At 40.7% G+C, this 17,211-nt stretch overlaps 1 protein-coding gene across 2 annotated transcripts in view; it reads right to left on the bottom strand.

Moving 5' to 3' along the window:
• Positions 1–17,211, bottom strand: part of SNX30 (sorting nexin family member 30) — a 67,901-nt gene that overhangs the window by 36,695 nt on the left and 13,995 nt on the right. For both annotated transcript variants that reach the window (XM_054004136.1, XM_054004135.1), the window contains exons 2-3: positions 9,177–9,365; positions 2,852–2,962 (exon numbers count right to left, since the gene is read on the bottom strand). In XM_054004136.1, the coding sequence (XP_053860111.1) occupies positions 2,852–2,962; positions 9,177–9,365 (300 nt within the window). The remainder of the gene's footprint in view (positions 1–2,851; positions 2,963–9,176; positions 9,366–17,211) is intronic.

Here is a 17,211-nt window from a genome sequence, read left to right as displayed (position 1 = left end):
TAGTTTCAGCTCTACCACTAGATCTGCTTTTGTTCTGTCCAGACAGCATGAACTTCAAGATTAATATCAGGTTTAAAATTGTGCTTTGTATTTCATTCTTGTGAACCAGTCCATTCAGACAATCTGCTTACAGTTAGGCTAGCAATGACAGCCATTTTCACCCACTTCAGGAATCAGGATTCTCCTCTGCAAAGAGTCTGTAATCTAAAATCAGTGTCAACAATAGTTAAAGAAACTATATACATTGCTTTCCCACCATACCCAAGCTGATGTGGGTTGTACATGAAGACTGTATCTTCTAGAAAACCACAGCCAACATGACTTAGCTGCAACAGAGCTACATTTTGACCACTGTATTTGGTTCTTAAAATTTAAGACTTCCATTATTATGTTTAGCATTCAAATCAGTCAGTCATTCTATTAAACCAGCATAAGGTACACTATCATTAGACTTCTTAAGAAGTATAATGCCTTGAGCATTAGTCTTCAGGAAGGAAGAAACTCTCTTCCTTTGCTTTGTAAACTTTAGCTGGGACTCTAGGAAGTCACTACATCAGCATCATATGCAGGAGAAAAAGAAAAAAGTTTAAAGGAAAAAAAGAGAGGGAAAGAAAGACTAGTTTAAAAAACCATAGTTCAACCGAACACATGCAAATTGGCACTGAGTAATCACTCAGTTTGAGTGATTTGTTTGAGCATTTGAAGAATGCACTTCTATTACAAAGACTTCTGCCATTTAACCTGTTTTCAACTACAGCAGTAGGTATATTCCTTTCCATTTCAGGCCTCTGGAGGTCCATCTCAAGTAATCAAAATGCACAGCTAGCAACTGATATCTTGCTTTAAGTGTATGCTAATTATCTATCTTATAGTTTTCCATCTTCCATCTTGATTTATTTTTCCCTACTGAGACATGCAAGCAGAGTCCATTCCCATCAGAAATGGCTTCAAGTATCCAAACATGACCATCCCAGGACAAGAACCTTGTCTGTGTTAGGTTTACCTTTGTAGTCTAGAGACAGAACTGAAATCAGTTTTACTGTTTTTTTGAAAGAAAAGATTAGAATGTCTCAGATCTTTTAAAAAGCAGTAACTATCAGTAACTGAAGAGATGAAGAGGTACCCATACTGAGCTTAGTTTTGGCTCCCAAGTGTAGGCTGTCATGACACACTGCACTGGTAAGACATATCATTCGCTAGAGGAAGATTTTACGCAGAATCACTATATTCAGATTAGGAAGACGATTCCCTTTTGATAATTTGTTAAAACAGAAGGCTTTTGGGGATTCCAGTATCTATAATTACAAATACAGACAGTCTTAGATTGTCTTGAAACATCTTTTCAGAAAACACTTGAGCCAGTGCATCTGAAACTGCCTTTAGCTTCTATACCTCATCTATTTCTAGACAATAAATATATAAAGCATTCAGCAGCCTCCCTACCATACCCTGCATAAGGGAGATTAATAGGAGATTATATAATTGCTAACTTGCACATAAACAGATAAAATCCTTTATCTCCTTTATTAACAGCACATCCTTTTATCTCCAGATTTCCTAGAAGAAAGGCATTTAAGACATTGGCTTGTTCTGCAGCAGGTTCCATGTCCAGTATTACAGCTACTCATGCTAAGTTTGCTCTTCTGTCTGCAACAAATTCCTGGTAGGAGCAAAGCAGCTTGATTCCCCAGCTGTGACTCATCTTCTGCTACTCAACTGTTATTTACAGCCTTGCAGGCTTCAGACAGAACTGGCTGCCTGTTAGTGTGCCCAAGAATCTGCAGAAACTGAATTGTGATTGTTCCAGCTGTTCAGAGAATCGGACACTGAGAAAAACACAATACACAATACAATACACATGCCTCCACCTTATGCTCTCAAGCTCACTGTCTTTCTTTTCCCTACTGTTCAATAAACTTATTTGCAGCCAGTTAGTGGTGTCACATGGTTTTGTGAAGTACTTCTTATCTCTGAGACACTCAGCTATTATTCCACTTGAGGCAAGTCCCAGCATAACTAAGGACTTAAACAGCGCTCAACCATAGAGCAACCTAACAATACTTCTTACACAGCCTACTCCTTGCTGAGGGAGGGAGGGAAGGAGAGAGAGCAGAGAAACTTCCACCTCATCACCCACCCCAGACAGGCAAGCTGAAGTATGCTAGTAGTGTTGCTATTTCCTGTCAATTCAATTCCTACAGGTTTTTTTAAATGTCTTTGTTCAAAAGGGCAGAAGGCAGTGATCTCACAGGTTTCCTACCTATTCACACAAAAAACATATAAGGTAGTATTAATGTCCTCACATCAAATAAGGTGGTCAGATCACCAGCTTCAGCAACAATGGGTGCAGTAGTTTAGCTAATCTTATCAGGTAAACTTCTACCTACTGAAGGCATGCAATAGCTACCAAGACAGAGGCTGAGACTTCCAAGTCTGTGCTATTACATGTCAGTGCTATTAAATGTTAGCACAAGAAGTTTTAAATTACTCTGTAAAACCAGCTCAAAAGGCCATATTAAAAACCGAGACTAGAACCTGAAGCACCTGTGGCTTTTCATAATCCTCAGATGCTTTGAAATACAGGTGTAATAATTGAGCAAACAGATGAAATGTATTCTATTTATGTCACAGCTACTGTAGTCAGCACATGTATTGCCCTGCAGGAGGCTGACAAAGCTCACCTCTCAGGTGTGCCACTCAAGAAAGGTTTACGCTTCCTAACTAGTCAGGAATGGGAAGCTAAAGAGAATGAAGAACTCTTTTTAAAATCTAGACACATAGCATCCAAATATTACCCTTGGAAGACAGATGCACAACTGTCCTTAACAGAATATTCTTGTTTACTACCTACGGGAATAAGATGCGTTGGCTGAGACTCCTCCAGCTTGTTTCTCAACCAGTCGAAGTCTTGGTACCGCCGACGGACAGAATACTCTGGCAAATCAAACTCTGCTCGTGTGGTCTGGAAAAGAACAGGATATACTTAGTGTGCAGCAATGCCTCTCACTTCAGAGCTTAGCAGCAAATGCAGTACAGCCAGACAAGCCTTGCAGGGGGGTGCAAAATTTTGCAGTCAGCATGAGAGAAAGACCCTCTGGTCTATTTGTAGTTTGTTACATGTACCGCTCTCATCATGGTAGAAGTCTGTAGAGCAGAAGAAGCACTGTGCACCACATTACTCTCTTGGCAGTTACAAGATTGCAAAGACTGTATGAGATATTCATTGTGAGGACAAGACTATTTTAACCATCAAGAATTAAAAGTAAAGGTGTTTACTGACTTGTTTATTCTATGACATTCACTATCCACTGGTGTAAAAGTGTTTCACCACTGTCCTGTATTCTAAGATTGATAGGCTTATCACACTCCAAGGCCAAAAGATGAGAACATAAGCCACCGTGAGGTTTGATGGACTGTTTTTGTTGACTTTCAAGATGAAGAAACAAGTCTGTTTATGTGTATACCTGATTAGATATATTAGTACATTAAATTAAACATTTTAAATTTTCCTTCTTTAGGGCAAGGTCATTACAAGTTTGGGAGGAAAAAAATATGCAGGCAGATAAACTGCCGGCAAGTGTTTTATCCAGTCTTTGAAGAGTCCATAACCTGAAAGGTTGACTGTATGGGGCTGCTTGCACAGCACATACTGCAACTGCCTAAACACACTCATGAAACTGTGTACCAACTAAGAGTTTCTGCTGAAGAGCCTGGCACTGCAGATTGGAAGGTAGATTGCCCTTGTAGTTATGACCCTCCGAGAAGCACAGGCAGCTATACTTAAGTTACTTTTAGCATTACATCTACCTTGCAATGAACGGCTTGCAGTGCCAGCACACTACACGTCTGCAGCCAGGCATCAAACCCAGCACATTCTGGGGAATACACCAGCAACCCCATCTTTGAACTGGCATCAAGTCCAGCACCTGGTTGCTTTGCTAGTCCCAACCAGTAGCAGCCTTTAAATGCAATCCACCTCCTCACTTGCTCTCTGGATGACTCTAACTCTTCAGTTGCTGCATTTTACTCCTACCAGTCACCACTGGGGATCCTGTAGAAGTTCTACATATGAAATCTCTTGCTAGGGTGAAATCAGGCTAGGAGCCTTAACATGGTATCAAGAGTACAGTAGGTCTAGGATACTGTAAGCAGCAAGCTGATGTGTTATTACCTATGAAATGGTTTGCTTCTAGTAACAGAAGGCATAGACAGACAGAAAAAGTAATCAGGATCAGCTCGTCCCTTCTTTGACCAGCTAGCCATGGTAAGCAATATAGAGGTTAGAGTCCTTGGACTAACATAACGAAGCCTCATGAATTGGAGCAGTTGTGTTTGTAGATGAGGGACTACCAAGACCTCAGTATCCACTGCAGATCTGTGCTTTACTCAGCTACACACATCTCAGAGTAACACCAGCTTATTTAATATCAAGGAGTGCCACACTATAAATATGACTTCTGAGACTTCATTTGAATAATTTTCACTTGTTTTGAGTAACAGAATGAATGGCTTTATTCTAGAAATTATAAAAAAAAAGGGGGCGGTGCAAATAATAACTCAGTAGAAGGCAGAGCTTCTTTGAACTGGCTGTTACTGCCTAACAGCATTTTAAGAGATAAGACAGTGTGTGAATGAGAGTAATCAAAATGGCTACATACTACAGTGTCTTATCCTGTAGCATGAGAATGAAGGTAGTCTCCCATCTGTTAGCACTGAGAAGCTTATTAAACACTATTTTGCTAACAGTTAAGGAAAACTGTACAGGACTGTCTAGGAGCTGGAAAGCAGGGTTAAGTCCCAGTACACAAACCATACATTAGCTACCATTCACCTCTAGCAAACTGCTCTTGTTGGCTTTACTTCACAAGCAGAAGTGCAAAGTTTTCCATATATCACTTTCTTCCTCTGAGATGAAAATACAGCAGCAAGATTTCAGTGTTTACTGTATGGGTTATCAAATCTAGACAGCAAATAAGCTTTTCAAAGACTATTTGGGCAGAACATAAAGGCCTTAAAAGGTTTTAATGAAACCTCACTAACACTGAAAGAATTTGGATCTCAGATCAAACTGTTCATTAGTTTAGCACAAGTTATTTTTCCTGGATTGCACATAAGAGGAAGGAGGATCTTGCCACTGTCCAAGCAGTGTTGAGGAACACATTCACTGAGGTAGCTCAGGGTGCAGCTGCAGGTTGAGCTCGGGCTGGGGGAGCCCAGGCAAAGAGGCCATGAAGATCCAACCCTGGGCACAACAAGTGCCCAGGGACCTGTGCCCAGCCAGGGGACACTGAGACATGGCAGGAGCTGACAATGCCAGACCTTCCCATGCTTAGACTGGTGAGGGGATAAAAGCCCAGGGGATCCTTGTTCTGGGTCCCTCCCCAGAGACACCAGCCCGAGCTGGTAGTTTGCAATTGCACTGTGATTGTTTTAAGGATCAGGACGCCTGAGACTGCTATGGGAAACCTAGGGATGGAAACCTGGTGTGACTGTGTGAGTGAGGAGACATAGCTAGGAAGGAGCCTTGGTTCCAACTCAGGTGGTGCAACAGTGACTGCCAGAGTGGCTCCTGCATGGTCAGGCAGGGAAGTTTCCATAACAGACAAGTAAAGCATCTATGTTTTCAACACAGTTAAATTCCTCCTGCTTTCTCAATAGGATTCATAAATCTTATCTTGCAAGGACATGTGTCTCTTCCAAAAGAACCTGAGAAACTTACATGGCAGATCTCAACCTCCCAAAAAATAACGGGCAAGACATTTCCAAGAACTTACCGAAAATTCCAGCACAGTTTCACTAAGTCGGCACTGCAGCACTCTGGGCTGGGTTTTACTTTCTGGGAAGCAGGCAGAGTTATGGACACTTTTATCTTAATTGCTGGACTGGTTTTGACTAGAGGCAGTATTAAGGCAATCACCAAGTCTTGGTCTTGCATAAGATTCTAGTCGTACTTGGAAGGAGTTAGCAGCCAAACCTGAAGCTAGCCTGTGATGACTATATGAAAGTACTTCTGCACCCTAGTTCTACTCTCTAACTCACTTGATTGCAGATTCCCCTACATGTTACTATTTAAGTTTGAGGCAAAATCTTCAACTAGGAAAAGAGAAAAATGACAGAGAGGGGGAAGGGAAGAAGGCTGGTGTTCTTAGCACTCCTGTATTTCTTTTAGTCTCAAACAGTTTAGCCTGCTTGAAAAAGACTTCATATCACTTTTACCTACTCCTCTCTAGGGAATCAAGCTGTTTCATGTGTTCAAGTAATCTCATGGAAGCATGAGGAGAAGGACAGGAAAGTGAAAGCCTCAATTTCAGTACTGACTGGTTTGAAACTCTCCCTTCAAGCCTGCAGAACAACTGCATGACACTGAGGAATGGCACTCAGCTGTTCAGACCTCCATGGGAAAAGGCACAGAAAAAGACCTTGCCATCCTAGAAAGTACAATGAAAATTAAGTTAGAAGTACACTTACTTATGTTTTCTCAGGAGAGATAACTATGAGGTAACACATGGCCAAGCTTTACTTTCCCCTTTCTTCCTAAAAAAGAACTCTGGTAAAATCTCCCTAAAATGCACATCCATCTATCTGAAGGACACAAAGACACTTCAACCATCACAGTCAAGACCCCTTAAGTTCCAGCACAACTTTCATCCACCTTTCAGTTTCACTAGCCCCTCCTGTGTAAGGAAACTGCTTACTAACTTGCATTAGTAACTGCATTAGCAAGATGAACACAGGGTATGAGACAATCAAGGGAGTCAGTCCTGAATCACTGTCTTGTTAGCTGGAGAATTACCATTACATTCTTTAAATGTGTTCATCCACAAGACAGGCTAGGGAATGCTACCTGGCTCTTACTTGGGAGCTGTGAAAACAGGAACACAAGCAGGATCAATTAAACTCTTTAAGTTTTCCTTTGCAAGCCAATGTTTTGACCCTTCCTCAGTCACTACCACCTGCTGACAAAGATATGAGAAGATGAAAAGCCCAAGGCATACTGCAAGACTTTTTTTTTTTTCCCCTGGTCGAATGAAGGACCTCTAAAAAGAAAGAAGGAAAAAAAAAAAAACCCCACACAACACAATGAGACTGTGGTCAGTCTACACTCCTCCCTACAGTGGTATCCTGCCACAACCACACATTACAGCATTAGCAACTCCCCTCTTTCCCTAGTGATGCTGCTTTTCAGTCTTCAAAATAACTCACTCTATGACCTATGTTTATCCAAACCTTTGAGGTTCCAGAAGCACTCTCCAGTAGAGAAGGAAAAAACCCTAGCCATCCCTGACTCCTCATTCAGAGGCACCAGAGAGACCCTTTAGAGGTCTCAGACTTCTTTCCTGCAAGGCTGCAAGGGAGGTCTTGCAAAGGCTCCTCATCTCACTCCATGGATCATTCCTGTGCAACTTTTCTGCCATGTTGAATTAACTACTTGAAGATACAATGGCTAATTGGCAATTAGCTTGTCATCAAAACCAGCTTGTTTGAAGGGCAAGAATGGGTTAGACCATTAATACTGTTAGTCTTGAACAATGGTAGATAGTCCTAGAGGTTCTGACCCTAGAGATTAACCCAAAGTTTCCAAGAATAATAAAACTAAAGAGATGACGATTTCATGGCGATTCAGAAGAACAACTTACTCAGTTTCAAAATTGCATTGCAACGGTATGATATAGCAAATTAATGTGCTACAATGAGATCCAAAATAAATCAAGCATAAACAGACAGGTAGGTAGACACCAAAATCAGAAGTACAGAATTATTTTTTAAATAAGAAAAGAGACACAGCTTGGTAATACTTCTGATCTAAATATGGTAAAGACCTTGGCCACGTTTCAGAGTTCTGCTTTAAAAAGAAAAGGAACCCTTGAACATTAGGATTCCCAAGCATAGGAACAATATTAGGGTGCCACTATATAGAAATATTTTATATTGACAGTATAATTTGAGCCTTAATTTAAGAAAGAAACAACATCAGACAATTTTAGCCATTTCTCTGTGGAAAGCTGCGTTTTATTTGGTGTCTCCTATTCCTTCCGATCAAGTAATAGCTGAAGGCTAAGCTGCTCCAAGTAAAAAAAGATACAGTGTTTCCTGCAAGGTTAAGACTGTTAGAGTTAAAATGAATGACAGAACTGTGTTAAATGTGCAGGAGGAGATAGTTACTATTTTAGAGAAATTCCATTTTCTCCTGTGCAGTCTGAAAGTGAAACTTTGAAGTAGACATTTGGAAAAAAATTATCTGTGGCCTGTAAAGGTTCCTTATCTCCAAGGAAAATATTTGCTCCAGTACATACTGCCATCTAAGTGGGCTGGAGAAATGTTAGTCTTTCTGGACAAGTATATAAAGTATATACTTGTATATCAAGTATATATCAAGTATATTACTAGTAAAGTTAGTGAACACCTTTTGCCTTAGGTAACTACAAGTGCCCAAAGCAGATGTCAACATCATCTAGGATGTCATTATAATAGGAACGAGTTAGTTAAGAGGAATCAATATTTCACTTGTGAATGTGGTGGACTTTCCAGATCACTTTTCATATTAATATATATAGATTACATTCATGATCGAACTACAACAGATGCTGAAAAAATCTCCAGCTGCTTTTAGTTGACAGCAGCATTCTTAGGCTACTTCATTTTATTATCTGCTGTAGAGCTATCTGAACTAGCAACTGCATGAAAGCTAGTTTACAAATGAGGATTAAGACTATGATTTTAGTGGATAACAGAAGAAATGTAGTAAACACCCAGCAACAAGCTCAAAGCATTTCAGAAAAGAACAGACACAAAAAATGAGATGATTAACAGTGAATCAGTAACAAGGCACATTCCCCTTAATGGAACTCAAACCAAGTAAGTGTCAGATTACTTAAATGAACAAACTGTCAAGTTAATGTAAGAAACTGGCCTTGCAAGTTTACAAACCGTTCTATTTAGGAATTAGAGACAAAACAAACCTAAGTTGACATGTTAAAAGCTTTTTCCACAATTTCAGGCACTCAAGTAACAGTTCTGCTAAGAAAAGTCACATCTTCAACACACTCACAAGGTACCAAAAGACACTAAGTTCTTGTCCTTAAGATAGGACAGCTGTACAAGATGTGAATATCCAGGATGCCCTAAAGTTATTCCACAAAAAAGGAAGTACTAGGAAAGAGAATATTGCTTTGTACCTTCGTTGTAACCCTGTATGTAATATATGTCTCCATTGTGCACACATGTTTTTTGGGATCATCAACAGTAACAAAGAGGTCTCTAGTTTCCACATCCAAGTCATCATCCAGCTGCAGTCTGTTGAGGAGAGATGAGGAGGAGGCCGGGCTAGAAGTGTCCACGGGTGTGCCATTGGGCAGGCTGAGATCCTGTATTGGAGAGGAAAAAAAAAAAAAGGAAGTTTTTAATAAGCTTAACAGATTCAAGGTAAAGCATAGTATTTTCAAAGACACCACAGACAAGCTTCTCTGATACATTACAAGGGTTGCTTGTTTCAGCACCTCCAAAGATCGCCCTTTTCCAGGACACGTGGGCAACACACTAAAGTCTTCTAGCATTCAGCTGAGGAGAAAGCACATTATAACTATACCTCCCTTAAGTACAGCACAACCTGCTTTCAATTCATAAGAAAGGACAGCATTGCTGAACCAACAGTTCTTGGTGAGACTGAGCCAACCTAGACTGAAAACAAAAAAGCTAGGCAAATCCAGAGACCTACTTATAACAAAGGTTTCAGGCAAAATGGCAACAGCTGGTTGGAAGGCTGTTATGGTTTCAGTTGTCTGGAATGCAGTAAGCTTTCACCTCTGGAGACTCCTACAGTGGAGGAAGGAGCAAAACTTTTATCAGAGGACTCCCATCCAGTCCATTACTTCCATCCATGTTGACAGCAGCCAGAGTCTGAATTGCCATCACTGCACTACAGAACAGTCACAGATCATATTCTCCCACACAAGTGTCTAGGCACACCTCCCTGTTGGAGTCCTAAAGCAAATGAAAACATTACTTTTTCCTTGGAGAGGTCCTCATTCCCATTCTCCCAAGCCTAAGAGAGTCATCCAGCGCCTAGAGAAGATAGAGGCCAAAAGATCCAGCAAGTTGCTATTTTAGGGAGAAAAACATAGCAAAACAACTTTATAGCTAACTTGGTACACCTTCAAATCTCACACTTCAATATAAACCAACTACTCTGTAGTAGTAGTTATTGCACTTGCATAAATATCACAGCAACTTAACATGTTCTTTGCTCTGGTTATGTAGCAAAGGAAGCTGACAGTGTGTGACAAGTTGTACATAGAAAGTCCTAAGGCTCAATGGGCCTTCTTTTCAGAGAAGACAGGAGGGTTTTTTGTTTGCATCTTTTTAATAGTAGCACAGGAATAGATTTATCCACAGAGTGATTTCCCTTGTTGCTAAAGAGAAACATCACTACAGCTAAGCACCACATTAACTCGAAGTGTTTTAGTTACACAGTTACTTCCTAGACCCAACTTCACAAAACTGTAAGTGGTTAGACAAAACATATCATCAAAGCAATCACATGTCGATGAGACTCCCCTCTGTTCATCAATGCTCCTTTAACCAAAGGTACAGAATCCACAGGCAAAAGAGCTTTGAGGTAAAGTTACTTTAAAAGGTCAGCTTTTGATAATGGCTAAAAACACAGCTAAGTTTCTACTTATCATTGTCACAAACCCATCATGGGAGTACTGGAATTTCATAAAGAGCCATCTGTCTGTTGCAGTACTGCAGAACCATGGCAGTATCACTCTTCACCTTGAGGGCTGCCTTATGAAGTAGAGAAAATAATTGTTTAGCCTAGACAAACTATTGTCTACTAACTGAGGTTAGATATGTTCCCTCAGCTAATGTACAGAAGTGGCTGCCAACAAATAGATGGTTTCAGATTTAACTGGCAGGTGAGCAAGACAGGAAGGCAGGCAATTAAATGCTCTCAAGAGGGCAAAAGAGCAGGAGGAGCAAGGCACAGCTTGTCAGCTCAGACATGAGGTAGACACCTCAAACTACACAAGCATCTGGTTGAGACTCAGTATAGGAGGAACATGTACAAAAGGAGGAAGCAATCACACAATAACTCAGTAGATAAGAAGTTCTGTTGAAATTACACAAACAGAATAAGCAGTAGAGAGGATAAGGTTAACAAGAGGAGATGGCTTCAGAAAATCTGCAGTTCAGCTAGACAAGAGAATTTGGTTGAGCAGAGTAAAAAGCAAAGCAAACCTTGTACCACAGTAGCTGGAGACAAATCTGTTTCTGTTTCCAAAGGAAAAGACAGCTCATCATTGCTCATGTGCATTAAGCATTAATGTACAAGTTGTGCTAGAACTGCAGCCAGTCATATTCTAAGCTTCCAGTACGACAATTAACTTGCAGAAACAGCTTAAGCCCGGTTCCACAGGAGCTATCAAAAGCTTGTAATAAAACTTTCCAAAAGAAAGCTTAAAGCATATGATGGAATGTCCTTAAAATATGAGCATCTAGAAAAAGAACCAAAGACGGACCTTGCAGTCAGCTGTTAGGTGGTTAGCATGAAGTTAGCACTTCCCTCACTAATTCTCTTGGGAAGTAACAACATCATACAAGTATGTCTTGCACATTTTCAGCAGCACGGAAGTCTGTGAAGGTTTGAATTTGCTTCATTGCACTTGACTGTATTCTTGCAGTCATGGGTCCTGTGGAATGTCTCAGGTGTTAAGGGCTGTGATAGTTCTATCTTGGATGAAACACTCCAGATCTACATCAAGTAAAGCTCTGTACCAGCAGTGGTTCAGATCAGCAGGGCTGCTTGATGTGGTGGTGGGGAAAGGAGAGATGATGTGTTAGTGCGCTGTACTGCCTCATCTGCATCTCCTCTGGCACATCTGCATCATACCCTGGCATCATACCCTGCTACCTGGCTCCTTTTCAGTAGATGAAAGCCAAGTTAGAAGCTAACTATTTCTCCTCCTGAAAGGGTGGAACCTCCTAGCTAACTGCACTAGAAATAACACATCTAGCTGCTGAACTCTCATTTAACAGTAGGCAGGATCAGTTTTGCTGAAGTCTTACACTATTGCTAGAAAGAGGCAAGAGGCAGGCTTTTAAGTATGACAGCAAGATACCTCAGGTTGTAATCCTACCAGCAGAGCACCTCCCTATCACATTAATTGCCCCACCTTTCTTCCATGGAACTTGGGGATTTTTTTTTTTTTTTTTTTTTTTTTTTTTGGAAACAAGGAGTATGTCCTGCAGAGCCTAGTGGGAAAGGAGATATGCAGCCATCTGTGTTTCTACCTGTTGGTATAACTATCATACCCACAAGCATCTGAAATACTGGCTAGTATTATCCAATTTATGTAAACAAGCTGGCAAGCTGTGTCTGACTTCAGTGCACCAAGTAGCTGTCCATCCATGTTATAAGTACCTCTCACAGGTACTATTATTAGAGACCAGCACAGTCCAAGTCACAGCAGGTGACACTGCTTACAAAGCCTTTTGTCAAAGCTCCTGTTACTCATAGTAGTCAGTCTGCCATAAAGCTGAGCAGTCTCACAGCAGAGAGAAGGGGAGGCTGCTCCTGGTTAGCTAGGCAAGGTCGTGTGGAGGACATGTTTTGTCAAGACATTCTATTCTTCACTTCTTAGCAGGCATCCATAAAGATTTTCCAAAGTTTCAAAGCTTTTTCTAAAGTAAAGGGTAAAGATTCTTAGTCTCTGTCCCTCGCTGCCTCAGGACGGTCTCAACAGCTTTGTCATCTGTTGAAGTAGGTCAGGTGAAGGTATAGCAAGGCCTGGATCATAACCTATAGTAGATACAGTGTGATGTTCAGACTTTCAGGCTCATGAGCTACTGGTTCTTGCATACAGTTGTGAAACAACCATAAGGGCTCTTCATGAATTCCTATGAAGTTCCTAGAATTCCTCAAGACACCTGAATTTATGGATACAGAAGTCAAATGATTTTAGCAGCACATGTTTGGTATCCTACAGCGCCAGGTAAGCAGGACCTAACTGCCTGTGTTGGAAATGCAACCTGACAACTATGCAGCGTGCTATCTTGTAAGGCTGCTTCACATTAGTTTGCTAATTCATGCTCTCCAAACACCTTGACTAGTCAGCCTGTCCAGAAACAGATACTAAATCTATCAAGAACTTCACTTCATCCAAACATAAAATTCAACTGAATTTTTTAAACTAGAAGTCTGCACGTGAGATTCAAAATGAGTTGGGAAGTTTCCAACTGCTGTCACCTTCTCCCAGGAGATTTTCCACAACTCCATTTACAGAGCAGTTTGGATCCACATGAAGTAGGAACTTCTGGAGCTTGGTATTCAGTCTTCTGCATGGCAACCTCCCCCCATGGAGTAGCTTGCCAGAGAAAGCATCCAGGCCTCAACCCTTGAGAGTCTAAATTTCCATAGGTATTGTTGTATTGTGAAGACCATGGAGTCTTCTGCTGAGTTACAGGCAATTAGTTAAAATTACAGTTTCCAGAAGCTAGTTTTCACCTATCCTAGAATGCTAGTTTTCACCTATCCTGCCTGAGCAAGTGTACAGCTTAACCAGATAGCTTCGCTGTCAAAGCAGCAGTCCATGAGGAAGCAGAAGATGTGGTCCAGCCAAGTCTTCCAAGCATGAATAAACTCACCTCTGCAAAGAGTTACCCTGAACCCATGTGATGCTGTGGTTGCACTGCTCCCATTCAACAAGTACTGTGTGACACTAAGAGACATTTAGAAATGTTGCTGTTTAGAGCCAAGAGGTGCACTTAATTCTAAATAACCCTGCATAAATTAGGGACCTGAGAGCCAGGCCTATACTGCTCTTAGAAGCCCATTGCTTCACTTCTGAAATTCAGAGTGCTGTACATTTTCTCCTTCTGTTTCAAGGTGTTCCATTGCTTTTTGCCATTCAGTTCACAGAGACACAATGACAGACAGAGCCATGTTAAGCAGACAACAATTCCACACAATTACAGCTGGGTTTTGGAATGCTCTTACCTCCATACCTTCAGTACATGACAGTAAGTCATAGGAGAATGGCAGCCAGTGACTGGAAAATTGAAGTGGTTTAGAAATAAACATTCCATACCTTCAGTACATGACAGTAAGTCATAGGAGAATGGCAGCCAGTGACTGGAAAATTGAAGTGGTTTAGAAATAAACATTCCCAAGGGCACTATAAAAGCCTACATAAATTTGGCTTTCACAGACCTTTTCATAACACTCCTTGTCTCATCCCAGCAAGTTATGATTGCAGGTATTTTTTGTATAGGTCAGCTCCATGTAGAAAGAAAAAACACTTCTGCATCCTTCTGCATCCTCAGTACACCTAGATTAGCTCATCTGTGCACAGTATTCTATTAGAAGACCCACCTGTTTAGTGCAATTTCAGTCTATACAAGACTATTATTCAATACCAGCTAGATACAGAACAATAGAAGAAAATGCATTTACTTCCCCTTTATGTATGTTCAGGTTCCTTCTCTATCAGGCAGCAGCATCAGATATTGTTTATTAGAGGTTACTTCTGTTTCTTCACATGTCTGAGATAGTACATGTCCTAGCCTCTGGCATTTGCTTTTGAGCAGTTAATTTAAGGCACCAAAGTGGGCAGAGAAGGGAAAATGCTGTGGACACAGAAGGGATGGAAAGAACAAGGCAGTCATGCTCAACTGGGTTAAAAAAAAATAAAAAATCCCCACAGTTAAATGCCAGAAACTCTGTTCATTTTCAGGAAGAAGAACCATGTTCCTACATGATCCACAAATAAGACAGTGCTAAGTTGTTGTTTGACAAGAACTGAAGAACTGTGATAATCAATTTCTAGTCTAGACCTACCCTCCTGGAAAAGGGTAAGTGGCTACATGTGCCAGCTCCTGATATCCTGCTCAAGTAATGGGAAGGGATAATACAGTTTATATGGATGTACTCACAAGGAACAAGATGATACTTCCAAAGAGATCAGTGGTTTCCATTATAATAATCATCTAAAATCAGACTGTAAGGTTGAGGCCATTTTAAGAACAATACAGAGTAAGTACAAATCAGAAGGAATTTCTCTTGCTCTTAAAATTTGTCAGTAGAGGGGAAACAAAGATGGGCTGCTGAGGATCCAAGCCAAATTTTAGCTTCTTAGCTGTGAAGGGTATTATGAACCAAGTCTGTGGGCTCTGCAGGGTCAGGCAGAAAGCACCCAATTTAAGAGGGCCATTCCTCATCTCTACAGTTTCAGCAGTACAACTGGTATTTTGCTCATCTAACCAAAAATCCACTAGACCAATTTGCTCTCATAATATTTTAAATAAGCGTCCAAGTACAGCATGCTGCCAAGCCACAAGTCTGGTGACCTTGCTCTGGTGTTCATCATTTGAACTACTGTTTCTGCTCTGCAGGTCAGAGTTGGCTAGAGACACACTCCTCAGCATCCCTGAAAAAAAAACAAACAATGTAAGATGGAGCAGCTAATCGTGATGGCCTGCAGTTTGGCACCACACAAGGCCTGGGAGCATTGTTGCTTATATATATATATATATATATATATATATATATATATATATATATATATGCTTATATCATACTTGGAATAGTGCTTCTTTGCCTTTCAGCTGGACAGAGAAACACTGAAACAAGCTGGACAGAAAAACACTGAAATCAAGCTTCACTGACACAAGCATTTTCCAAGCCTTTTCATGTAGGTCACGGGATTCTCACCTCGTTTCTGAGGTTAACAGCCAAATTTCATAGGATGGATTATTTTACTTTGTGGTTTGTTTTCTAGTAAGTCATCTCAGTTAAGCTAAACAGAACAGAATGTGGGCACAGAAACATTCTGGCAAACAGCATTTTCAGCAAGAGCTATAAGCTATCTCATACCTCTGTTGCTAAAGTCTTTAGGGATACGGCTACAATACAGCTTAGTTTCAGCATTCCTGTGCACCAGGGCAAAAGAAAGTGTCAAAAGAAAGTGTCAAGTACCACATCAGACTATCCGTCCATACAGTCAGTCTGGCTGTAAGTCTGTCTTCTCACAGTCCATAAAAACCTGGCTTCTTTCCCTAGTCTAGAAGGGGAACTGTGCAAATCCCACTCTAAACCTAAATATGGTTCAGGTTAGACTCTGGAAATCAGGAATGTGAGTGGTATCTCACAGACGTTTTGCAACAGTTTACAACAGTTAAGACATGACTTTCAATACTAGTAATAAGCCACGATACTGTGCTGCTTTGTGCATGAAAGGCCAAATGCCTTTGGAGGACAGGCATCTGGAAGATGAAACAAGTTATTATTTGCAGCAGACATTGATAAGACAAAATGTAAAGGTATAATACATGTTTTGAACTTATTAACTACCATGAAGCTGACATGTACTCCCCCTAAATCCTTTGGACAGGAAATAAAGTGCAAGGAATATCTGCAGGATTGCCATAGCTTCCTTACTGTGCTAAATATCAAGGGATATTTTAACACATCCCAAGGATGAGCTATTCTCTTGAAGTAAGTAGTTTCAGATACAAGGTTAGCTCTCACATCTGTTTTTAGAGTACTTGAGTCCTTGCAGAAGGCTCAATCTGTCTTCTCAAGCAAACTGCCAGGCTGGCAACTGTGCAGCATGATTAGTTCAGTTCTGTTTAAGCTGTAGAAAGTAGTATAAAAGTGCTTATAACCTGATGGGAAGCAAGAAAGTTTAAGATTTGGGCAGACTTGGATGCTCCTTTAAAAGAGCTAGAGGTTCCTTTGTCTTTCTATGGTTCACAGTGGTAGGCAACAGGCACCAATTCCAGTCTATCTTCAGATCTCAAAGGCCTTCACAAATGGCAGAAGCTACATGTCCTTGGAAACATTTAGAAAATAATGGAATTTATGACCTCTAGCTCTGTTAAGTTCCATGTCTGTATGCAAGGATTTTGTTCCAGTAATATAATTTGTTACATGGATTCTGCAGTTGTGTGCACAAAAACACCACAAACCATTTCAGCATGTTAAAGAGCACCTTGTCAACAAACAAGGCTAATGTGTCCCATGTTTTGTTTAAAGCTTCATTTTCAGCACTGACCTTCTAAATAAATAGCAAAGCAGCAGCCAGGATTTCAGACCATGAGCAGGAAAGCTTGAATCCTGCATATGACTAGGAATCATTCCCAATCCAAGAAACCAGATTTGTATCTGATTACAGATGGAACAGTTTATTAAACCTGTCCAAACTAAACTGCCTT

This window comes from Vidua macroura, chromosome Z (genome assembly GCF_024509145.1).
Source record: "Vidua macroura isolate BioBank_ID:100142 chromosome Z, ASM2450914v1, whole genome shotgun sequence".
Taxonomy (NCBI): domain Eukaryota; kingdom Metazoa; phylum Chordata; class Aves; order Passeriformes; family Viduidae; genus Vidua; species Vidua macroura.
Note: the sequence above shows the minus strand (reverse complement) of the source record. Positions and strands in the feature narration are given on the sequence as shown.